Consider the following 25,885-nt stretch of genomic DNA (forward strand, 5'->3'; position numbering starts at 1 on the left):
CTTGGGTTACTAGATCCAAATACAGGCAACACTAGTTGGCTTCGGTTACTAGATCCAAATAAAGGCAACACTAGTTGGCTTGGGTTACTAGATCCAAATACAGGCAACACTAGTTGGCTTGGGTTACTAGATCCAAATACAGGCAACACTAGTTGGCTTGGGTTACTAGATCCAAATACAGGCAACACTAGTTGGCTTGGGTTACTAGATCCAAATACAGGCAACACTAGTTGGCTTGGGTTACTAGATCCAAATACAGGCAACACTAGTTGGCTTGGGTTACTAGATCCAAATACAGGCAACACTAGTTGGCTTGGGTTACTAGATCCAAATACAGACAACACTAGTTGGCTTGGGTTACTAGATCCAAATACAGGCAACACTAGTTGGGTTGGGTTACTAGATCCAAATACAGGCAACACTAGTTGGCTTGGGTTACTAGATCCAAATACAGGCAACACTAGTTGGCTTGGGTTACTAGATCCAAATACAGACAACACTAGTTGGCTTGGGTTACTAGATCCAAATACAGGCAACACTAGTTGGCTTGGGTTACTAGATCCAAATACAGGCAACACTAGTTGGCTTGGGTTACTAGATCCAAATACAGGCAACACTAGTTGGCTTGGGTTACTAGATCCAAATACAGGCAACACTAGTTGGCTTGGGTTACTAGATCCAAATACAGGCAACACTAGTTGGCTTAGGTTACTAGATCCAAATACAGGCAACACTAGTTGGCTTGAGTTACTAGATCCAAATACAGGCAACACTAGTTGGCTTGGGTTACTAGATCCAAATACAGACAACACTAGTTGGGCTACTAGCTCCAAATTCAGGCAACACTAGTTGGCTTGGGTTACTAGATCCAAATACAGGCAACACTAGTTGGCTTGGGTTACTAGATCCAAATACAGGCAACACTAGTTGGCTTGGGTTACTAGATCCAAATACAGGCAGCACTAGTTGGCTTGGGTTACTAGATCCAAATACAAGCAATACTAGTTGGCTTGGGTTACTAGATCCAAATACAAGCAATACTAGTTGGCTTGGGTTACTAGATCCAAATACAGACAACACTAGTTGGGCTACTAGCTCCAAATTCAGGCAACACTAGTTGGCTTGGGTTACTAGATCCAAATACAGGCAACACTAGTTGGCTTGGGTTACTAGATCCAAATACAGGCAACACTAGTTGGCTTGGGTTACTAGATCCAAATACAGGCAACACTAGTTGGCTTGGGTTACTAGATCCAAATACAGGCAACACTAGTTGGCTTGGGTTACTAGATCCAAATACAGACAACACTAGTTGGGCTACTAGCTCCAAATTCAGGCAACACTAGTTGGCTTGGGTTACTAGATCCAAATACAGGCAACACTAGTTGGCTTGGGTTACTAGATCCAAATACAGGCAACACTAGTTGGCTTGGGTTACTAGATCCAAATACAGGCAGCACTAGTTGGCTTGGGTTACTAGATCCAAATACAAGCAATACTAGTTGGCTTGGGTTACTAGATCCAAATACAAGCAATACTAGTTGGCTTGGGTTACTAGATCCAAATACAGACAACACTAGTTGGGCTACTAGCTCCAAATTCAGGCAACACTAGTTGGCTTGGGTTACTAGATCCAAATACAGGCAACACTAGTTGGCTTGGGTTACTAGATCCAAATACAGGCAACACTAGTTGGCCTGGGTTACTAGATCCAAATACAGACAACACTAGTTGGCTTGGGTTACTAGATCCAAATACAGGCAACACTAGTTGGCTTGGGTTACTAGATCCAAATACAGGCAACACTAGTTGGCTTGGGTTACTAGATCCAAATACAGGCAACACTAGTTGGCTTGGGTTACTAGATCCAAATACAGGCAACACTAGTTGGCTTGGGTTACTAGATCCAAATACAGGCAACACTAGTTGGCTTGGGTTACTAGATCCAAATACAGACAACACTAGTTGGGCTACTAGCTCCAAATTCAGGCAACACTAGTTGGCTTGGGTTACTAGATCCAAATACAGGCAACACTAGTTGGCTTGGGTTACTAGATCCAAATACAGGCAACACTAGTTGGCTTGGGTTACTAGATCCAAATACAGGCAGCACTAGTTGGCTTGGGTTACTAGATCCAAATACAAGCAATACTAGTTGGCTTGGGTTACTAGATCCAAATACAAGCAATACTAGTTGGCTTGGGTTACTAGATCCAAATACAGACAACACTAGTTGGGCTACTAGCTCCAAATTCAGGCAACACTAGTTGGCTTGGGTTACTAGATCCAAATACAGGCAACACTAGTTGGCTTGGGTTACTAGATCCAAATACAGGCAACACTAGTTGGCCTGGGTTACTAGATCCAAATACAGACAACACTAGTTGGCTTGGGTTACTAGATCCAAATACAGGCAACACTAGTTGGCTTGGGTTACTAGATCCAAATACAGGCAACACTAGTTGGCTTGGGTTACTAGATCCAAATACAGGCAACACTAGTTGGCTTGGGTTACTAGATCCAAATACAGGCAACACTAGTTGGCTTGGGTTACTAGATCCAAATACAGGCAACACTAGTTGGCTTCGGTTACTAGATCCAAATAAAGGCAACACTAGTTGGCTTGGGTTACTAGATCCAAATACAGGCAACACTAGTTGGCTTGGGTTACTAGATCCAAATACAGGCAACACTAGTTGGCTTGGGTTACTAGATCCAAATACAGGCAACACTAGTTGGCTTGGGTTACTAGATCCAAATACAGGCAACACTAGTTGGCTTGGGTTACTAGATCCAAATACAGGCAACACTAGTTGGCTTGGGTTACTAGATCCAAATACAGGCAACACTAGTTGGCTTGGGTTACTAGATCCAAATACAGGCAACACTAGTTGGCTTGGGTTACTAGATCCAAATACAGGCAACACTAGTTGGCTTGGGTTACTAGATCCAAATACAGGCAACACTAGTTGGCTTGGGTTACTAGATCCAAATACAGGCAACACTAGTTGGCTTGGGCTACTAGATCCAAATACAGGCAACACTAGTTGGCTTGGGTTACTAGATCCAAATACAGGTAACACTAGTTGGCTTGGGTTACTAGATCCAAATACAGGCAACACTAGTTGGCTTGGGTTACTAGACCCAAATACAGGCAACACTAGTTGGCTTGGGTTACTAGATCCAAATACAGGCAACACTAGTTGGCTTGGGTTACTAGATCCAAATACAGGCAACACTAGTTGGCTTGGGTTACTAGATCCAAATACAGGCAACACTAGTTGGCTTGGGTTACTAGATCCAAATACAGGCAACACTAGTTGGCTTGGGTTACTAGATCCAAATACAGGCAACACTAGTTGGCTTGGGTTACTAGATCCAAATACAGGCAACACTAGTTGGCTTGGGTTACTAGATCCAAATACAGGCAATACTAGTTGGCTTGGGTTACTAGATCCAAATACAGGCAACACTAGTTGGCTTGGGTTACTAGATCCAAATACAGGCAACACTAGTTGGCTTGGGTTACTAGATCCAAATACAGGCAACACTAGTTGGCTTGGGTTACTAGATCCAAATACAGGCAACACTAGTTGGCTTGTGTTACTAGATCCAAATACAGGCAACACTAGTTGGCTTGGGTTACTAGATCCAAATACAGGCAACACTAGTTGGCTTGGGTTACTAGATCCAAATACAGGCAACACTAGTTGGCTTGGGTTACTAGATCCAAACACAAGCAACACTAGTTGGCTTGAGTTACTAGATCCAAATACAGGCAACACTAGTTGGCTTGGGTTACTAGATCCAAATACAGGCAACACTAGTTGGCTTGAGTTACTAGATCCAAATACAAGCAATACTAATTGGGTTACTAGATCCAAATACAGACAACACTAGTTGGCTTGGGTTACTAGATCCAAATACAGGCAACACTAGTTGGCCTGGGTTACTAAATCCAAATACAGGCAACACTAGTTGGCTTGGGTTACTAGATCCAAATACAGGCAACACTAGTTGGCTTGGGCTACTAGATCCAAATACAGGCAACACTAGTTGGCTTGTGTTACTAGATCCAAATACAGGCAACACTAGTTGGCTTGGGTTACTAGATCCAAATACAGGCAACACTAGTTGGCTTGGGTTACTAGATCCAAATACAGGCAACACTAGTTGGCTTGTGTTACTAGATCCAAATACAGGCAACACTAGTTGGCTTGGGTTACTAGATCCAAATACAGGCAACACTAGTTGGCTTGGGTTACTAGATCCAAATACAGGCAACACTAGTTGGCTTGGGTTACTAGATCCAAATACAAGCAACACTAGTTGGCTTGTGTTACTAGATCCAAATACAGGCAACACTAGTTGGCTTGGGTTACTAGATCCAAATACAGGCAACACTAGTTGGCTTGGGTTACTAGATCCAAATACAGGCAACACTAGTTGGCTTGGGTTACTAGATCCAAATACAGGCAACACTAGTTGGCTTGGGTTACTAGATCCAAATACAGGCAACACTAGTTGGCTTGGGTTACTAGATCCAAATACAGGCAACACTAGTTGGCCTGGGTTACTAGATCCAAATACAGGCAATACTAATTGGGCTACTAGCTCCAAATTCAGGCAATACTAAATATTTTAATCAAGCACGACATAGGTATTAGACACACCTGTTTTTCTTTCTCGAGTCGATCTGCTCTTTCTTGCAACTCCTGAAGAAAAACAATAATCCGACTATGTCTAGCAATCATTTTAAGTCTATATCAGATATAACAGATGGTATGGTTGCTTATGCTACATTATTAGCAATTATACATGGCTTATTAGTACAATGAAATATATATATATCATTCGATCTTATAATTAACCAGGTGCGGGAACGCTTTCAACCTTTTCCCAACATCTCCCTACGACCCAGAGGCTATAATCAGATGGGCTGACAATATAATCGAAAGGCAATTATGCATCTAGCTACAGTACCTCGTTCTGCTGTTTCTGAACCTCAAAGGCATCATTAAGATCGTCTATCATCCTGCAGCAAATAGGAATAAGAATGATAGTAGGTAAAAATGTATTTTGAACTATGAACAGTGAAGGTCAACAAAAAATCAAATGGCAACCGGAAAAAAATGTTTTTTGCACCTGAATCCTCGCTTGTGATTCAACATTAGGAAACACACATGTTTGAGTGTTCATGCTATTACAGAGGTGCACTGAAATATGGCCACACCCCTAAAATTAGGGCTTAGAGGGGTGGCCATATTCAGTGCACCTCAGTGATACCACTTAAAAGCATAATGTGATTAAATAAAATATTATCAAATGGAGCCCTTACTTGTCTTTTTCATTCAATGTTTCCTTGGTATAAATCTGACAAGACAAAGTGTTTGAAAAGGATTCAGTTGAGGCAGTGCTTCTTAACATGTTTAGTTGTGAGGGGGAGAAAGGAGTGGGAGCTAATAATTAGTGGTGCACTATTTTTGGTGCAGGGGAATGCAAACTTTATACACTAGTTCTAATGAATATCTGTCAATAGTCCAGTCAATCTATGAAATTTTTATGGCCCAGGTGGAACTTGTTGCAATAGAATTTCTCTCAGGGGATTTTGAACAAGTGATGCAACCTATTTAACATACTAAAAGTCCCAAACTAAAAGTCCTCATTGACCAATGGTATTTTAAATGTACTGATTGAGACATGTATTTTATTATTTTCCCGTTTTAGCGACGTGGGTACCCTGTGGCTAAATCATTGAACATTGAGAAATCAAACAAGAACAGCCTCAATAGTTCAGTGAGTGTCTTTCTTGTACAACAAAAAAAGTTGTTAAGGGCCCTAGGGGCACTGTATTTAAATTTTGTGGCCAAGGGAGGGGAGGGGAGGGGTAATATGAAGCTGTGTGTTTATTGTAAGCTGGGTACTATATAGCACATGCATTTTTTGGTATGGTATAGTTGAGAAGACTTTATACTCAATGCATGCATAGTGGAGAAGTACAACCCCTTTAAGTCCTATGTTGGTTGAGGATCAATTCCCAAATAACAAAGTGTGAAATTAATAGTTCTTACAAAGTCAAATTCTTGATTGTTTGTAAACTGCATGGAAAAGTCCATAACTTCAAGGATAAACACATGTGAGACTTTTTGATAAGAGGCATGCAAAGCAACTTGTATTTATGAGCCTTCACATGCAACCACTGGCTGATACAATTGTGCCTTATCAACAGGAGTGTCTGACATCACCTGAAGCTGTTGTTGATCATCCTGGAAGCCTCCGGTAGATTCCAGCAACTTCTCATTCAACTGCTGATTCATGTTAACAGCCTCTGTCTAATGGTTTAAAAATCTCAAGATTAGCAAGCCAATTCAAGGTGGATGAAAGTATTGTTACTGGACATTTCTGTTATTGGAGGATAATGCCTCAGGGGTTTCATTAGGCCCCGGCGGCCGGCGGAAGCGCCAGCTATTTTCCACCAACGCTCCTTTTTTTTTTTAAAAAATCTTGAACTAAAAAGATAAAATAACTTCCACCCCCTACTTATCAATCGTCACCGCCTACCCTGAAAGTTAATGAAAGCCCTGGTGCCTTACCAGTCTCTCAGCAAGATCCTCAACATCCTGCTTGGCTTCAGCCATCTCCTACAGACGACAGCAGATTTGTGAATAGTGGAAAAGAACTACAGACACTACATGAAGATGATGATGATGGTGATGGTAATGATGATTGTGATGGTGACGATGATATTCGAGGTGATGGTTGTGTTGTTGTTGATGATGATGATGATATTCGAGGTGATGGTTGTGTTGTTAATGATGATGGTGATGGTGATGGTGATGGTGATGGTGATATTCGAGGTGATGGTTGTGTTGTTGATGATGATGATGATGATGATGATATTCAAGGTGATGGTTGTGTTGTTGATGATGATGATGATGGTGATGGTGATGGTGATGGTGATATTCGAGGTGATGATGATATTCGAGGTGATGGTTGTGTTGTTGATGATGATGATGATGATGATGATATTGGAGGTGATGGTGATGATGATGATGATGATGATGATGATGATGATGATGATGATGATGATGATGATGATGATGATGATGATGATGATGATGGTAAAACTAGTAAGAAGGCATACCTTTTCAATTTCCTTAACCTTGTTTTCATATCCCTCCCTGATCTCTTGTAGTTCCTCATTGTGCTCCTCTCGCATCTGATAGATACATGAACATAATCCCTCATGTACTGGATAAACAGTACAGAATGATGAAGGGTACTAGGGTACTGTACTAGGTTTCTTCAAAATCAAAGTGTCTGTAAAACCAGGTTCATTCATGTGTTGACAGTACTGTATGTAAGCAGAGTGATACAAAAAAAATTGTTTGGCAGTTTGTTTCTGCTGTTACCTGTTTGATTTGCTCTTCACTATGGTTCGCAATCATCTCAACTGCATTCCTACAAAGAAAGGCATAAACTATGTAATTACACTACCAAATTGATCTCCCCATTGAAGACCAGGCACAAACAAAAAGTCTTTCAACATAAAAGAGATAAAAACTACTTAGTTTATACAACCCTACTTCCAAGGTCAGCTAGCAAATAAAAGTTTAATTCATACAGAATTAAGTAAATATAAATTGGCTAGTGTGGGTGCTTAGACTTGGCACATCACTAGCTGAGCACAAATGCTGAGTTTCCTGCAGTGATTACATTAAACATATTTCTTTTTGAACTTGTAATTGCTTGCAAAACATGGCTCACAGAGCCTTTGATTTTCACTACTTGCAACGCAAGTAAATTCAAATGGTACTTGTACTGGTTTGTTAATTACTGGACTGTGACCGATGCATCTTTAAAACTCTAGTTGCAAATGAGACTATTATTACAAGAAATAAAACCAACAAAGCAATACACAAAGACTATTATTAGTTACTAGGTTTGATCCTGTTCTCAAGGCCTACAGTACAACACATTATTTAAACCAACAACCACAAGACAGACTTATAACATCACACTAAACCACAAGCCATTTCAAATGATTGTAAGAACTACTGTAGAGCTGCTGACTTACGAGGCTTTAACCAAAAGCTCTTGCTTCTCAACCAACTCTTTCTTCTGTTTTTCCACAGTCACTTTCAGTTCAATGTTCTGCAAAGAGAAGGAACATAAAAAAGACTCTACTGAATCAGGAACCTTTATCCTCACTCTCAAACAATCAAATGGCGATCCTTGGGGTAACGACTCAATATCTATCATTCTAGTTTATGTTTCATCTCAAAATTCACATACACCCCCTCCCCCAGCTACATACAGTATGTATGCACTCTAATATGCCCTTTGGCAAAACTAAAGATGTCAAAACCTGCAGCAATGTTCCATTCAACAAGTGTTTGGGGTTTTTTAATTACAACACGATAGGGTGTCTATTTTGAGGGGATTTTTGTCCTTAGTACTTTTGGGGGTTGGGAATTTTGCAAGGTTAGTTTTTGGGGTGCAGAGACATTCAAGGATATTTTGGGGGTTAAATCTGTGTAAGAAAAAATTATCTTGTACTTTTCAGAAGCAAAGCATTTTGTGAAATCTCTTCTTAGGGAGATTTTTATTTTTTAGTTAAGCTTTTTTATTAGAATGTAGAGGTGAGGGTTCTTTCCTCTTTTTTTTGGGGGGGGGGGGGGAGGGTGGAATTTTGTTATTAGTTTATTATTTGTTTACCCCTCTTGGAAATCTTAACTTAGAGGCTACTCTTAACCCAATTGTCGTAATAACTCTGCATCCATGGCATCCGACTTACAGCTTTAAACAAGTCGTCAGGAGTATCATCATTGGCAAGCCTCTCCTCCAAGAAGTAGATTCTCAACTTCAATCCAAAGTTCTCTTTCTTCAGTTCAGAGATTTGCTAAGAGATAATGGGGAGATCACCTTAACATACAGTACAGATGATAATTTCTAAACATACATAGTCATTAAAAATTATCTATGAGTCAATTACAGTACACATTAACATGAATCCTGCACCAACCAGCCAACCTTTAACACTTTTGATGATTTCAAAATTGGATAACAGCTTGAACCTGCACACTTCCTCAGTAACAATTCAAATAAAGAAATAAAGCAGAATCTCCAACAATAGAAATTCAGACATTTATGTATCTAAATTTGAGGAAAAGTAAGATATCAATACCTCAATTTAAAGACATTTTTGAGGTGATAAAAACGTGAAATAAAATTAAAAACATTATAAGGCTCATAAAGGACCTACTGTGAGGGAAACATGATTAAGTGTTTTGTCCATTATAAAAATATTAATTCCAGTAAGTAATTTTACAGTGTCTCGCAGGGGGACACTGCCCTTTTTTACAGTAATTATAGTTCAATTTTCCATTTGTCATGGTAAGTGAATATTTTTTCAGTGAAGCATTTTCACAATCAGCTTGGGGATCATAACATATAAAATTAAATTGTGTAAAGGATAGTATCAACTTATGTGAAAAGCAAAACAAAGTTTAACAATAAAATACTTACCTTTCTGATTTTCTTATTAGTTAAATTAGTTTTGTTAAACTTTTCCATACTTATGGGAAGCGTTCCAACACTTTTACTGTATACATATAGAATGCTAAACTCAACAGGTGTACAATATATAGATAAATGATGACCTCCTGCTGCTAAGAATAACAGACCAGATATATATAATCTTTTTGTTACATAATAATGTAATATTCATTACAAAAACATAAACACCCAGATCATTGGTAAATTAAATACATCAACTAGACCACAACTTTAAAAAAAGGTTTAGTAAAAGATAAGCACTAACTTGGTTTTGTTTTGTCAAGTTCAAGGAGAACTTGTCAAAACAATTATGTCTTATAAATCAGAATTTTACTCTGGATCTCTTAATAGTGCATGTGATTAAAATTGACAATGACATTAACACAAAGTAAATCAAATAAAGTATACAGTGTACAAAAGTTTTCTAGCAATATGTTATTGATTTCTTTTTAAATCATATAATTTGTTTGTGATTTTTCTGCATTCTCTTGACACAGAATAATTATCCTGACCTTGTTGAATATGCCAGTATCATAAAAATAAACAGTGTAACTGTCTCATGAAAAACTGTCAAACTTACAAATTCGTAGTCCTTCATTGTCTTGTTTTTGGGTGAAACAGGGCCATTTTTACCTAAAAAAAGATATGCGCTTAAAGTTTAAGTCTGACATACGGTATAATGACTAATAAGTACATCATTAATAATTAATTAAAGCTCAGTAACAATCAAAGCATCAACGTTAGTACTAAACTTGGAATATGATGAAAGGAAGACATCTCCTCTTGAATATAGCAACTGAATCAATTCAGGAAATGCTAACCAATAAAAAGGCTGGAAATGATATAACAAAATAGCCGAGAAGCCAATTGATAAGGATTTTTAGCTTCACCAAAAATTACTAGGAAAAAGACTAGCAAAAATTCTTAGTTTTATATAGAGCAAAACTTGGTTAAAAACATAACAAGAGCATAAATTCCAGCCAATATCATGGCAATTGTAGTGGAGGTATGTTGAAAAATACAGAACACTCTAGATTAAAATGGTTTTCTGATGTCGCTAAGACACAACAACAAAGTACAGTACTTTAATATAGAGCATGAGAGTCTGGTATGATTACTGTATTAATTGTGCAAAATGTTACCAGGAAGAAAACTGAAAAATAAATAAGATAAAAGGGCTAGATAAGAAAGGGTGGATGTTGTTTGTAGTTTTGTCTAGAATATGGTGGGAACATGATAAAAAATCCTTCACATAACCAAAGGAAATTACTTAGCAAATAATAGGAAGCTTTTTTTCTCATGTCTCAAGGGGAAACAAAACAAAGCAAAACACTTAATGAAGATTTTATCAAATAATATGAAAAAAAGAGATCTTGATAAAAGATAGTACCCTTTATAGAAATGATGACCAATGTGTTGGGATTTATATAGATGACATTTATGGCAAATGCACTCTTTTTCATAAAAACTTTTTCAAATGTACAGCCTGAGATTTCGCCAAATGTCGTGTACACTAACAATTTTTGTTTGATAACTATATTTGTTGGCATCTACACTAGCTATTTTTTAATTTGCCAAGAAAAAGCAAACCTGCTAGGTTTTGAACAACAATAAGTGCCACAAAAAATTGCTGACTCTGCTCCATCTACACTAGCAAATAAAAATTGTCACATAAGAATTGTAAACTAAAAATTTGTAGATTAGATGGGGCTTAAGAACATGCTGAGGCTCAGATAACAGCAAAATATTATTTTGAAGCATTCTAAAATGCAGATAATAAAATTTTGTTCATAATAACAACCTTAAAGGTGTTCGTAAGTTAGGTTGCTAGGGAAATTTTAAATTACTGTATATTTGTTAGAAAAAGAGTTTTACTGCTGAAATTGTTCATGTGGACTAGTGACTCATCGGGCTACATATTGATGACGTCATCGGATGATGTCATCACAACAGAAAAAAAAACATTTATCTGCCTTTCCTTTAATTTTTTTTAAATTTTTTTATTCATTATTTTTTCGCCTAAATTGCTAGAGAGCACGTTAGCGTAGCAACCATGGTCACATAACAGCCTAAATTCTGAACACCCTTAAATACTATTGCTATTGATTATTTGTGTAATTCTCATTAACAACATTTTCACTCATAAAATGCTTCAAAAATAAGAATGGCCCAGCCTCAACTGAAAATTAGATGTTCTTATTTTGAAAAATGTGTTTAATAGTGCAAGATGTCAAATATTTGAGCTATGACAGCAAAACAATAGACTGCATTTTTCTCCTGTGTGGCATAATGGATACTGTTTATAAAAGATTAACCCAAGCATTTAATGGTTAAGTAATTAAGTAGGCCAGAAGTATTCAAAAGTTTAACAGCACATCAGACAACCTTCAATACTCTGTAACTGTATGTATGTGTATATATTGCAAGTTTATTTAAGAAATAAATGGCCAAGATCTTAGTGATTATAACTTTGGGGTCTTACAGTATGATAAAACTGAAATCAAAGTCAATTGTTTAAGTCAAAAATATTTTTGTACACGGCCTAGACCAACTATCGCTTCATTGAGCCATGATTGAGAGTAAAGAAAATCACAGACATAACAATGATGTTATTTGAACATATGGAATAAATTAACACTTCAAAATAATAACAGTTCACTACGGACATTTACCTAATAATGTTTTCAGTGTTTTCCTCTAGACATATCATATCTTGCAAATAACAATAAAGTGTGAAAACAAAATAGCTGCACAAAATCTGTAACTAGATCTTGTACTGAAGTAGATAGGGCTGGTAATCAAATGATCGTTTTTACCCTCTGGTAAACTCGAAGCTGCCCCATCGGCACTATCCAAAGTGGTGGAATCTAACATCTCGGGATCGAGACCGCCTGAAGCCATAGCTTCCTTGAATCTTGCAAGAGTTGTGCTAAAACAGAGATATCGAGAATTTGAGCGTCACTGGCATGTGCTCATGGTAATGTTTTTGTCTCTAAACTTGAGGCTTCACACAGTTTGACGCATGCAAAACAAAACATAACGCAACACGACAGAAACACTGACAAACGGCTAAAGTCAAAATTCAACCTCGACCAGAAGCAGCTGTGGTTTACATATTTAATAATTAGCACTTGGATACAAAGTTAATAAGTATATAGCAGGTGCACAGTCCTTTTTTAGTATAGTCTGGTCATGGTATAGTTATTGCTTTACACCGATTTGTATTTCCCGCAATTTTTCAGTTTATCGCAAGTCAAGCGGAGCACCGCGCACAACAAACTGGTTGACAAGGAACACAATCACACAGTGGTCCACTGTTCTTTTTACCTTTTCTCTAGATCTAGAGGCAGCGTAGGGTCATGCTCTATCACCGAGTCCATTATTCTTGCTTATTTACGTCGCGTTCTTTAGTTTAAAAAGGTGATGTTGACATCATGTTTCTGTTCGGCAGAAATTTTCCGCCATTTTTCGATTCAAGAAAGCAAGGAGCATGCGTGACACCGACCGCTGACCACTTTCTGGACAAACGTAGCAAATGAAACAAGTAAATAAATCATACAAGAGAGAAGAAAGAAGGGAAAAAAGCACATTCTAAAGTAGTTTTGATAAATAGATCCATGAATACCTTTGCGCAAGATGTTGGCTTTTCAGTTCAAATGTAGAATGTATGAGGCCTAGAATATCATTAAAGAAAATGCTGCTTACGTGGTTGATGAAAAACGAATGTGTTTCTTGCTTTTTCAGATTTTTTTAAATTTGCTAAAAAAAGAAGTAGAAGTTGATTCGCTAAGCAGATGATTGTGTGATGGTGTGACGGACGTCTTGGAGTTCCGTGCGCGCTATGCAATCTTTGTGTCACGCAAGGTCGGCTTTGAGATCAAAAGATCACGAAAATTAGTAAACCCGTGGATTGAAAAAAACTTCACGAAGGCTTTCATACACGGTAGAGAACTCACGGTTTACTCACGGTTATGACATAGCAAGAACATAAACAAGATACAGCGTACTTTACAGGGTTAAGTAAAAATTTTCACGCCAAGTTGCCTTAGAAGTGCCTTATCTGTATAGAATTGTTTGTGAGAACGCGACAAGACATGAACATTTCAGCCGGAAAAAAATCTGCTAAATTGTGGCTATATACTGCAAGGAAATTACAAAAGATAAAATCGTCTCAGTTACGAAGGGGTACAACGAGTCTACTCAATCTATATAAGGTACGTTTTCTTTCTCAAAACATTGTAAAAACATTGCAAATTTCATGATTGTTTTAATGGGAATCATAGTACATGACAGCTAAAATTATAAATAAGATTTTTCACGGTATCTTAGATGTCCCTAGAATAAGAAAATGAGGGTTTTATTTTAATTTTGTTTTTATTTTAAGTACTCAAGTCACCAAATGGAAAAGAAAGAATGTTTCAATGAAAAAGGCCCCCAAAAAAATACAAAACCGCAAGTAAATGAAATGTGTCAAAAGCTTTTTTTTTTTGTTTTACAATGTCGGTTGAATAGAAGCACGTTGCTTCTGCGGAAACATTTATTTACGCTGCTGACAGTCTACGAATTCTCGGCGATTTTTTCATTCCACTCACACAGTGAGGCTGGCGCAAGCCGCATGTCACACAACGCCTTTTATGTTGCGTTATTTAAGAGTCGTGTTTCAGACTGTTTTGTTCGAGTTCATTCTGCTCGCACCACGTACCCTCTTCTCTACGTGACCCACAATACTCAAGTTGCTCGCTATCACTGGAGTTAAACCTTCCGTGACCGACGGAATATCAGCTGCTAAATAATCACGCATGTTATGGAACTATGTCAATAATAATGATATTTCATTTATTATGTCACGAATCTTTTCTTAACTTCAAGTTAATGGCTTGAAGAGAAAAAGTATTGGTAGATATTATGTTAATGATAGCATGTGCATGTTTTCTTATATTTTCTTTCTTTTTTTTTTTTGTATCAGCTGTTGTTTTTGTGTTCGGGAAGAAAGTCGCGCGTGATGTTATTAACTATTGTAGCAAGAGAAATATTCCATTCAAAGAGAGCTTATGAAGGAATGTAAACGCGCAACAACACATAGTGCGGCATACATTTAAACGAAAGGCTTTTGCTCGACTGAGAAGCGACAAACCCGTATGCAATTATGGGTCAAAATCATGGGAAAGTTTTGCCGTTTTTGTTGTCACGCGTCACGCGTCATGTCATTTTGACACGCGCTTACAGCGACAGATACATTTCATTGTATGTTCCTGCCTGTCTCAAAGTCATGTTTTCATATAAGTGGCGTGAGGGGTCCCAAATGGCCATTTCAAGGCATTTTCTCCTGTGTTTTAGAAAGATGTCTCTCGTACATTTACTGTATTTTTGTTGGCCAAGCACCATGCACCCGGTGCACCCCCCCCCCCCCCTCTGTGTACCTGCATGTAAAGGGATTTTGAAAATGGGGCACGAGGCCCATATTTCAGCTCACAAACATTATTTCTAAATTCTCCAGCCTATGGATCTGCCATTGTAAAAATTTTACAATTGCTCAAATCTGACAAAATATAATCAATGTTTTCGTATTTGCAGAACTACCACTACAATAAACTTAACAACATGACAGAGTTTTTATCCTGCATCTGTACCTTACTGGATTCGCCGGTTCCCAACGTGAGATGTGAGGCTGCAGGACTATTAGCTGAGCTCAAAGCCTTTGATAGGCATGCCCTTCATGTAAGTCAATGTGATACCGCCATATAGGGACCCCAGTTTTAAAAATGAAATTATAAGGCAAAAAATATTCAGAGACCCGTTATGGCCCTGTTAGACATTGCCTGGACCCAAAAATGTGATTTTGTGCAGAGCTGAAGCTAAAAAAATGTTTTATATTTGGAGAAATATTCCTTGTATTGCCCTGGAGGGGTTGAGGGTTCTACCTGCCTCACTATTGTGGTACCAAGGGTGTAATGAAAAGCTATTCAGAGTTTCTATGGGCTTTATTCATGGTTGATTCGTGTGTCTTATTCATGCTGCTCTGAGTATTTACAAAACTGACCACAGTGTCACATATTAATACTGTGATATCCGGGGCACGTGGGAGAGCAGTGATTGGTTGCATAACAAAATCAATAATAATAATTCACTAACTGAACATAACAATATTGTTACAGAGGGTGCATGCATATGACAATGCAGTCCCACCTTCTGGTAACACTGTCAAGTGAATAACTCACACTTTGCCAGTACAACTAATGTTATGCTTGTTGTGCTACATTACATTTCCAGGTATCAAAGGCTGTCTATCTGTCATTAGTCATGGATGACATTCCAGACACTGTTAAACAAGTGGCAATCATAAGGCTAACAAGACTATGATGCACACTCACACTACCTAAGCAGCAGAAGATGATGATAGAGATACAACATTCAACTCAAAAGCAGCATTAGGAATGACAGGAACACCTTTAGAGACAAAAGTTTGAGACTTTTTACTCCAGAAGGGGGTTTTCCATTCCATTCATTTATTTATCCATTCACTTGATACATTTTCTATGTAATTACATTGAATTTATATGCAAATGGAAAGGATTCTAAAGGAAGCAAAGCTTGTAATTATAGAATCCTTTTATAGTTTTCAGAGTTTTCAAAGTTTTTTTTTTGGCTCTTAAGATGTGATTAACACAGTACACTTTTTTAAATCATTACATGTCATTGGTAATCAAGTATAACTATGCTGATTATAAATCACAAGCAATCATCTAGTTATTTTATCAAACATTATGAATCATGCCCCAGGTCATCAATAAGCTGTTTCCGTATGCTCGTTTTGAAAGATGGAATGCTTGGTTTTGATTTTATTTCAGAATTCAAATTGTTCCACAGCTTTTTCCCCCTATAAGAAATGGATTGCTGTCCAAATGAAGTTTTTTTTAATTTAATGTAAAGATTATTTGAAGTTCGGGTACTGTAAGAATGTGACTGTGTTTAATTTTTTAAAATAGTGACCAAAATGTTTGGTAATATACCGTGAGTTAACCTATACATAAAAGTAGCTGTCTCCAAGTAGTGGATCTCGTCTATTTTTAAAATGTTCAGATTTTTAAAGATTGGCTTCGTATGGGCTAGGAAATGTAAATATGAAATAATTCTAACTATTTTCTTTTGAAGTTTTAAGAGTTTGTCTAACTTTTTACTGATGTGCCCTTGTTTGTCTAAAGAAAAGCTGTTTGCCCATAATAAATTTCCATATGTTAAGTATGGATAGACAAGGGAATAGTAAAGTGTCATTAAAGCTTTCTGTGGAAGATAGCGGCTTATATATCTTATTATTCCTATGTTCTTTGCTATTTTCTGACACACGATGTTAATGTGACTTTGCCAATTAAGTTTTGAGTCTATGTAGATACCAAGAAATTTAAAAGAATCTACCTGTTCTATTTCTTTGCTATTAATTGTGACATTTAAATTTGCTGCTTCTATATTCCTAGTTTTCGATTTCTTTTTAGATCTATCACGATTGAAAAGTTGATATTTTGTTTTCTTTATGTTAAGGGATAACTTGTTTGCCTTGAACCATGTTGATAGTTGAGATAATTCTAAGTTCATTATTTTATAGAGATCAGATATATTGGAATCACTTAAAAATACACTTGTGTCGTCTGCAAATAAAATAAAATTTAATTTGTTGGAAGCATTTTGCATATCGTTGATGTATATTAAGAATAATAAGGGACCAAGTATTGAGCCCTCAGGGACTCCACATGTTATTAAGTTATTGTCTGAGTGGCAGTTTTGATATTTAATAAACTGCTGCCTATTCGATAAATAGCTTTTAAACCATTCAAGTGGAATTCCCCTGATGCCATAGTGTTCTAATTTAGAAATCAAGATTGTATGATTAACTGTGTCAAAAGCTTTTGATAGATCAAGGTATACGCCTAATGTCGATTTACCTTCCTCAAAGTCTTTATATAAATGTTCAACAAACGTTAAGATTGCATTGATAGTTGAGTTATTTTTCCAGAATCCAAATTGGTTGTTAGAGAGTACATTATATTTTTCTAGAAATGAATATAGTCTTTTGTGCGCAAGTTTTTCTAGTATTTTTTAAAAGAATGGGAGTACTGAAATTGGTCTATAATTCGAGAATTGTTTTATATCATCCGATTTGAAAATAGGAGTTACTTTTGCTATTTTTAGTTTGTCTGGGAATATTCCACTATTAAATGAGTTATTAATTATATGTGATAAGAGTGTTGATATTGAACTTATTACTGGCTTAATCACCTTTGGGTTTGGATCGTCTGCCCCTGTGCTTGACTTATTTTTAAATTCTGAAACTACATTCTCAATCTCATTTGAGCTTGTAGGATACATGCGAAGACTGGTGGGGTAATTGCATTTTAGATAGTTTTTAAAGTTTTTGTCTGTGTCTGGTATTTGATTTGCTAGATTAGGCCCAATATTAGTAAAGAAATTACAGAATTTATTGGTTATTGTTTTAGGGTTACTTGTTTCACATCCGTTATGATAAAATGTCTTATTTGGAGTACTACTTACTGATTTTCTTTTTAGAACTTCATTTAAAACATTCCAAGTTTCTTTGATGTTATCTTTTTTGGCCTCAAGTAGTTCACAATAGTATTGACGCTTGGCTGATTTTATTACCTTTGATAAATTATTATTGTATTTCTTGTATAATAACAAGTTTTTCTCAGTTGGGTTGCGTTTATACTTTTTAAATAATTTCAATTTATGATTAATAGATTTTAATAGAGCTGGTGTAATCCAAGGACTACGTGGGTTTTTTCTTGTGGCCTTCTTTTTCATGAGGGGGAAGCAAGAATTGTAAATATTAGTGAATTTATCTATGCTGGTATTGTATGATAAATTGACGTCAGTAGTTAGGTAGACTTGAGACCAGTCACAGTTTGATAAGTTTTCGTTAAATTTAATTATATTTCTTTCGCTTAAATTCCTATGTAAGGAAGTATGTTTATCTTTACTATTTAGAGAGGCCGTTGAAGCAATTGTAAATGTTGGTAAATAGTCGGAAATGTCAATATATAGTAAACCAGAAAGAATATTATTTTGGAAATTGTTGTTAATGATATTGTCAATCAATGTAGCAGAGTGATTGGTTATTCGAGTTGGTTTCGTTATTTGGGGGATTGAGAAATGGGCATAACATGTATTGATGAATTCATTTGTTTGATTATGATTTTGATAATTTAGCAGATTTATATTAAAGTCTCCAGAAGTATAATGGATTTTATTTTCAAGATTTATGATGTTTAGGGTTTTATTGAATTTTTCTATAAAAGAGTTAACGTTGCCTTTAGGGGGCCTGTAAACAGAGCCTACTATGATATTTTTACCTTTTTTGACGTTTATCTCCTTGAATATACATTCCATATCGTCATCCATATTGTCTAGGTCAGGTAGGTGTTTAATATCTAGATCCTTTTCTATGTATATTCCAACACCTCCTCCATCTTTGTGAGTTCGGTTGTTGTAATGAAATGTTTTGCCTGTTATATTAAATAAGTCTACTGGACTATTTAGATCTAGCCAAGTCTCACTCAAGCAAATGACCTTAAAGTTAAAGTTAATTGAATCAATGGCTTGTTTTAGCTTGGAAAAATTCTTTTTTATGCTTCTAATATTAATATTAAGTTGAGAAAAACAGTTTTCTGCCTTAATGGACTTTTTAGATATATAAGCATTAAGCTCATGATTCAAGAAATAATTACAATTTTGCTGTGCATTGTTGTCTTTGAATATATATTGGTCTGGGTCAATACTAGAAATTGGTCCTTGATTTGAAGAATTTGTTCCCTGCTAGCAGAGGCCTCTTTTCTCTGTATTTCGCTGGGCTGGAGTTCGCGAGGAAAAGATACCTCTGCCATGGGTCGAGACTGTTTCTGTTGCGCATGCGTGAGCGTTAATAAGCGACCGACGTGCCCAAACCCGTACCATCGCGCGAAAGCTGTCAATATGCTTTGCATGGGTTTAGTCGGAAATCATGAATCAAACTCCGGTTAGTTCTCCTCTTCGAAAAAAAAAAACAACTGTTCAATTTCAATCACCTAAAACGTCACTAAAAAGATTGAGCAACAAACGCAGCAAAGACGAGTTTTGTCTTGTTTGTGGGATTAATTTCAAGACATCTGGGCAGGCGAGTTTCTTCAATGTAAATATCGCACAGTTGGATTCGAAGAAAATGTTACAAAACTTTTTGGTAAACTTAGATCAGCTATTCCCAGAAGAATATGCAAAACCTGTAAACGGAAGATTGACTCGTTAGTCAAAAGAGAGAAAATTCTGAATGAAGATAAGGCATTGAATGGCTTCTTTTATAATTCGTCGCGTGATATTTCTACGGAGGACGCCGTTTCGAATGCGGGCTTATTATCCCGCAGCGGATATACATTTCATGCATGCGCTAGTCATTGTGGGCTCAAATAGTGGCCAGTAATTAATGAACAGAGCATGCGCTCTGGATCTCGTCCACGATCGTGGACGGCGGTTTGATCAAACGAACTTGCGACCCATGGCAGAGGTATCTTTTCCTCGCGAACTCCAGCCCAGCGAAATACAGAGAAAAGAGGCCTCTGCTAGCAGGGAAAAGAATTTGTAGTAAAAGGATTAATAAATTTGTTATTTAATTCTGCTAGATTGGCATTAGGGTTGTAGTTGTTCATATCTGTTTGAAATTTCTTTTTTTCGGAGTGTGTAAACGGGAGTGAAGCTGATAGACACTGATTACAAAACCATCCGGTATTAAGCTGTGGAACAACTTGATTTGAATTGACGCATTTAAGATGATAATTATGTTTGCATATTGAGCATACTAGAGACTTATGTTGACTTAAAACATTTTTTGTGCATGATTCACATATACCTACTATCATACGATAGTAAAAAACAGGAACAAAAAGAGAAGAAGTGTATCCAACTTGCCAATGCCATTTATTCTACTTCCGGAGGTGTTTATTTTCATGCTAGGAAAGCTTGAACCTCTTTTACTTTTGTAAAAGATTTAATGTTGTCGCCGTTTGCTTCATTTTTCTTAAGACGCACAAAGATTATTCAATCTGCACTCCAGCTCTTGGAGATTAAATCCTTCCCTTCATCTTTCAACAGTTTTACCATTTTTAGACGGGGTTGGGTTAGGTCTTCGTTAATAAAGATGCTTGATTTCTTTTGTTTAAGTTCTTTTCGTTTTCTCATAACTTCCAGTTTGGTGTTGTGACGGGTAAATTTTACAATTATTTGCCGTGGCTTAGAATCTTTCTTTTTGCCAGTACGGTGAGATTGGCATATGTCTGTTGGCAATATTGTGATTTCTAGGTTTTCCTTTATCTTTGCCATCTGTTTGCTCGCGTTCCTCCGAATCATCTTCGGGGATACCCCCAATCCTGATATTGTTTCGCCTAGAATATTGTTCACTTTTGTCAAATTTGTCTTCGATCTCGTTCATGAGATCATCTTTGAATTCATTGAGGCCGATTGCCTCAATAAGTTTAGTAACAACTTCTGTGGCTACTGTGGTTACCAGTGAATGTAACTTCCCTTCGATCCAAGAGTTCATCTTGACCTCCAAAAGAGGCCAAACCTTTTCTACGAAAGATGAGGCTTGATCGTCATCAGTGTTAGAATAATTCTGTTTCATCGGTGTTGCTTTTAGGTTTTGTTTCTTGCTGGTTTTAGTGGGTGTAGTGCTTCCATCTTCACTTCGGTCGTGCTTGCGCCCAAATAGCGACATGATTGTAGTAGAAGGTATGCCTCTAAACTGAGGCTTTAATCAATATAAATCTACAGCTTGTAAAACTAAACCGAAAACTAAGCAAGATGGCTGCCCCTAGAGATTCTATGGGGTAAAACCGCTGTACAACAATAAACATAACACAGGCAGCCCAACACGTAATGTTCAAGGTTCTTAACATACATAAATACTACATTCACCCCTCTGTTAGAGGTTAAGTCTGAGCACGGGGGCATTCAATGTTCAAGGTTCTTAACGTAACATAAATACTACATTCACCCCTCGGTTAGAGGTTAAGTCTGTCCACTGGACGTCGGGTCCTCTCCGAACGTCGCAAGGGAGGCTGCCCATCAAGACCTGTACTGACCTGTGGCACTTCTTCGCCCACACCTATCTCCACTTCTATCTCCGAGGAAGGTGGTGAACTACCAGTAGCAGGGTGATGCTCACCTGGAACAGTAGGCTTAACTTGAGGGAGTGGGTACATTGTTGGTACTTCACCTTTGGGGGCAAGATGCTTGGTAGAGACTGTTGTTTCTCGGCCGTCTGGATAGCGCACATGGGCGTAGTGAGGATTCGCCTGAAGCAATTCCACCTCATCAACTAACGGATCTGTCTTGCTTTCTTTCATTCAGGAAGTCTCGCAGTTCCTGGCTGATCAAGGAGGAGCCCCTGTCCGAATGTACATAGGCTGGCATACCGAACATCGTAAACAAGGAGGTAAGACACTTGATCACTGTTGGTGTAGACACATCAGGACAAGGGAAAACAAAAGGGAATCTTGAATATTCATCAACCACATTAAGGAAGAACTTGTTGCCATTGTTACTTGGCAAGGGGCCCTTGAAATCAATGTTTATCCTCTCGAAAGGTTGAGTAGCCTTAATGAGAGGAACTTTGGGAGGTTGATGAAACTGTGGTTTGCATTCACAACAAACTGGACACTTACTTGTCATGCTCTTGATCTCCTCAAGGGAATAAGGGAGGTTCTTGGTGCGTACGAAGTGGTTGAGTCGGGTGACCCCTGGATGACAGAGTGACTCGTGGAGCTGGTAGAGGGGATCTTCACTCAACGTGGCGCAAGTAGCTCTGGACAGAGTGTCGGGTGGAATGTTCTCTTTACCAGGACGGTAAATGATATCGAAACTATAGCAGGAGAGTTCGATCTTCCACCGCATGATCTTATCATTCTTGATCTTCCCTTTGTGGCACTGGTCAAACATGTAAGATACTGATTTCTGGTCTGTTTTAAGAGTGAAGTGCCTCCCTGTTAGGAAGTGCCTCCAGTGTCGGACAGCTTCTACAATCGCTTGTGCCTCTTTCTCAACTGAGGCATGCTTGAGCTCGCTGCCCTGTAAGGCTCTTGAGAAGAATGCAACTGGCCTCCCATTTTGGCTGAGAGTGGCAGCTAATGCCACCTCTGAAGCATCCGTCTCAACTTCAAATGGAATGCTTTCATCGATTGAACTAACAAAAGCTTCCTCCACCGTCTTCTTGATACTCTCAAAGGCCGCGACAGCGGGCTCGGGTAATGGAAAAACCTTGCAGGAGGTTATTGGCTTGATTCGATCCGAGTATGCGGGTATCCATTGTGAGTAGTAGGAAAACAATCCGAGGCATCTGTTCAGAGACTTTGAGTCACTTGGAACGGGTAGCTCTCGCAAAGGGCGTAGACGTTCGGGGTCTGGACTGATATTCCCTTCCTCAACCACATATCCAAGGATAGGAAGACGCCTGGTGGAGAAGATGCTCTTGTCGTTGTTATAGCAGATGTTCTTGCTCTTAGCAGCTTCAAGGAAACTCTGAAGGTTGGAATCATGCTCTTCTTGGTCTTTCCCACAGATTGTGATGTTGTCGAGATAAGGGAAGACCGCCTTGAGATTGTTCTCTTCCACAAACTTAGTCATCTCTCTCTGGAAGCAGGCCACCCCGTTGGTGACGCCGAATGGGAGTCGGCTAAACTGATACAGGTTACCTCTAGCTTCGAATGCTGTGTACGGTTTATCCTCATCTTTGAGAGGGATCTGATGATAAGCACTGCGTAGATCAATGGTGCTGAAGACTTTGTACTGGGCGATCTGGTTAACCAAGTCGGTTATTCGTGGTAATGGGAATGCGTCGAGGAGGGTAAACCTGTTGATGGTCTGTGAGTAATCAATTACTAGCCTCTTCTTGTGATTCTCATCCTTGGTTACTACAACTTGTGCTCGCCATGGAGAGCGACTGGGCTCAATGATTCCTTCATTAAGCAGCCTCTTAACTTCTTCATCAATGAACGTGGAATCTTCTTGGCTGTAGCGGCGTGACTTTGTAGCAATAGGATGACAGTCTGCTGTCAGGTTTGCAAATGGCTCAGGCGGGTCTACATTCAGAGTGCTGAAGCTACAGACGGAGAGGGGCGGTTCGGAGCCCTTGTACTGGAAGATGACACTTTCGTGCTTTGACTGAAAATCTACTCCTAATATGAGGTCTGCACATAGCCCAGGGAGTACAGAAAACTTGAGGCCTTCATATCTCCGTCCTTGGTAGGTAAGATCAACTGTGCAAGTACCACTAACCTTGATGGCGCCTGTCGAGGAGGTTGCCATGGATACGGTACTAGATGAGGGCTGGACTGTCAGACTTGCTTGCTCTACTAGACTGGGATGGATATAGCTTTCACTACTCCCACTGTCAAACAGGGCCTTGACTTGCAATCCTTGGATATTGACGACACCACATGATTTAGAGAGGGATCTTGGTGGGTTAGCTGTCAATGTGGCGAGTGTCGGGGACCAAGTTGCTGCCGAAACTCTTTCTTTTGGAACCGCCTTTCCTTTACAAACTTTAGCAAAATGGCCTTTCTTTTGACACTTGTTGCAAATAGCCTCCAGGGCAGGACACTTCGGTCGAGGGTGTTTCTTGTTTCCACAGAAAAAGCAAGTAGCTTTATCGGGTTTCATTGTAGCTACAGTAGACTCGTCAGGCTGTTCTGCTGACAATGAGGTGCTGTTACAAGGTAGTGCTGCATTTATAGGTATCTGTGGTGCTCCATATGATTCTGAACTCCTCATAGCTGACTCCAGAGCTCGAGCCTGGTCAAACATGGTCTTTAGATCAAGTGTTTTGTTCTCCAACAATCGTTGCCTGATTGTGTTGGATTGCAGACCTGTAATAAACGCATCCCGTATGCTCTCTTCGCTGTACTGCGCTGCGGTTACACTCTTAAAATCACAGTCCTTACTCAGTGTTTTCAGAGCTTGCAAGTACTCATCTAAGCTTTCCGATGGTTGCTGGCGTCTCGTTGCAAGTAGATGGCGAGCGAAGATCTCATTCCGTGGTCTAACATAAAGGGCTTGTAGCGCCTCAATTGCTGCATCGTATTCCGTACAATCTTCGATGTGTTTGAAGAGTGTTGGAGAAACAAAGTTAGTTAAAACGGTCAACTTGTCCAGGCCCGTCTGAGGTAGAACTTGTACGAAATTCTCGAAGGTCCTTTTCCAATGGAGCCATTCCTTCTGGGCCGTGCTGCTATTTGGATCGGTTTCTAGGCGTTCAGGACGCAGTACTTTATCCATGGGACTTCAGAAAATATGTTGATTAAATTGTAGTAGAAGGTATGCCTCTAAACTGAGGCTTTAATCAACATAAATCTACAGCTTGTAAAACTAAACCGAAAACTAAGCAAGATGGCTGCCCCTAGAGATTCTATGGGGTAAAACCGCTGTACAACAATAAACATAACACAGGCAGCCCAACACGTAATGTTCAAGGTTCTTAACATACATAAATACTACATTCACCCCTCTGTTAGAGGTTAAGTCTGAGCACGGGGGCATTCAATGTTCAAGGTTCTTAACGTAACATAAATACTACAATGATTTAGCGTTTTTTCCTCAAAATGTAGTCAAATATCTTGGTATGCTGTATAAGAAAACACCTTCATGTAATACAAATGATTTTAACATAAGATGGCCCACATATGGGTTGCAAATTACAGAGCCGGTTTTTCAGCAGCCATCTTCGCTGACCGCTGACCGCTGAATTTTTTTAGTTTTTTGGGGTTTGATATTGTGCCAGTCTAACTCTTGTCCCTGTATTCTACCCCTAAGTTTGGTCAGTGTAACGTAAGACTTGAGAGTTAAGTTAGTAAATTTTGGGTTCCAAAGAATGAACGTTAGCTATTATAATTATGGATACCGTAGACCCAAGCGGTAATTCCCCGATCGTCCCGGCAAAATCGCTCGCGCTCGCGTCGGATCTTAAAGCAAATGCCAACAAACTATATATCAATTTAAAACTTAATGATTGTATTTTTCTCCTACAATAATCATTTTTTATACGCGCTTAATTTTGAGTGCTTTTGCCTGGTCTGAAGTGCGAAATCGACCACTTTTAAACATACGAATTATTTAAACACATCAAAAGCGCGTAACCTCCCGGGATCTGCTTTATATTATTCGTCATGTACTGAACTGACAAACCGTGTCTACATTTGCCGTCAAACAGCCTCGTTGATTAATAATCAAGTATTTAGAGTAATCATATTTAGAGTAAGATGGGGTGAAATTTGATGGGATTGAAGTTGTGTAAAAA

At 38.4% G+C, this 25,885-nt stretch overlaps 2 protein-coding genes across 3 annotated transcripts in view; one reads left to right on the top strand and one right to left on the bottom strand.

Moving 5' to 3' along the window:
• The window catches only part of LOC116620780 (myomegalin), a 75,742-nt gene extending 62,678 nt beyond the window's left edge, over nucleotides 1-13,064 (bottom strand). Inside the window, exons 1-12 of one of the 2 annotated variants that reach the window (XM_032386560.2) lie at nucleotides 12,886-13,063; nucleotides 12,375-12,487; nucleotides 10,139-10,191; nucleotides 8,798-8,902; nucleotides 8,078-8,154; nucleotides 7,413-7,461; nucleotides 7,145-7,219; nucleotides 6,594-6,641; nucleotides 6,246-6,332; nucleotides 5,339-5,373; nucleotides 4,984-5,035; nucleotides 4,674-4,715 (exon numbers count right to left, since the gene is read on the bottom strand). In XM_032386560.2, the coding sequence (XP_032242451.2) occupies nucleotides 4,674-4,715; nucleotides 4,984-5,035; nucleotides 5,339-5,373; nucleotides 6,246-6,332; nucleotides 6,594-6,641; nucleotides 7,145-7,219; nucleotides 7,413-7,461; nucleotides 8,078-8,154; nucleotides 8,798-8,902; nucleotides 10,139-10,191; nucleotides 12,375-12,487; nucleotides 12,886-12,938 (789 nt within the window). In that variant the 5' untranslated portion in view covers nucleotides 12,939-13,063. Of the gene's footprint in view, nucleotides 1-4,673; nucleotides 4,716-4,983; nucleotides 5,036-5,338; nucleotides 5,374-6,245; nucleotides 6,333-6,593; nucleotides 6,642-7,144; nucleotides 7,220-7,412; nucleotides 7,462-8,077; nucleotides 8,155-8,797; nucleotides 8,903-10,138; nucleotides 10,192-12,374; nucleotides 12,488-12,885 lie in introns of both variants that reach the window. The other variant, XM_032386561.2, reaches the window with a different exon arrangement.
• A 339-nt stretch (nucleotides 13,065-13,403) lies between these two features.
• Nucleotides 13,404-17,233, top strand: LOC116620781. Its single transcript, XM_032386563.2, has 3 exons — nucleotides 13,404-13,772; nucleotides 15,133-15,276; nucleotides 15,829-17,233. The coding sequence occupies exons 1-3, from the start codon at nucleotides 13,653-13,655 to the stop codon at nucleotides 15,916-15,918; spliced, it is 354 nt and encodes a 117-aa protein (XP_032242454.2). The 5' UTR covers nucleotides 13,404-13,652; the 3' UTR covers nucleotides 15,919-17,233.
• Nucleotides 17,234-25,885: the final 8,652 nt, after the last annotated feature.

This window comes from Nematostella vectensis, chromosome 8 (assembly GCF_932526225.1).
Source record: "Nematostella vectensis chromosome 8, jaNemVect1.1, whole genome shotgun sequence".
NCBI classification, from domain to species: domain Eukaryota; kingdom Metazoa; phylum Cnidaria; class Anthozoa; order Actiniaria; family Edwardsiidae; genus Nematostella; species Nematostella vectensis.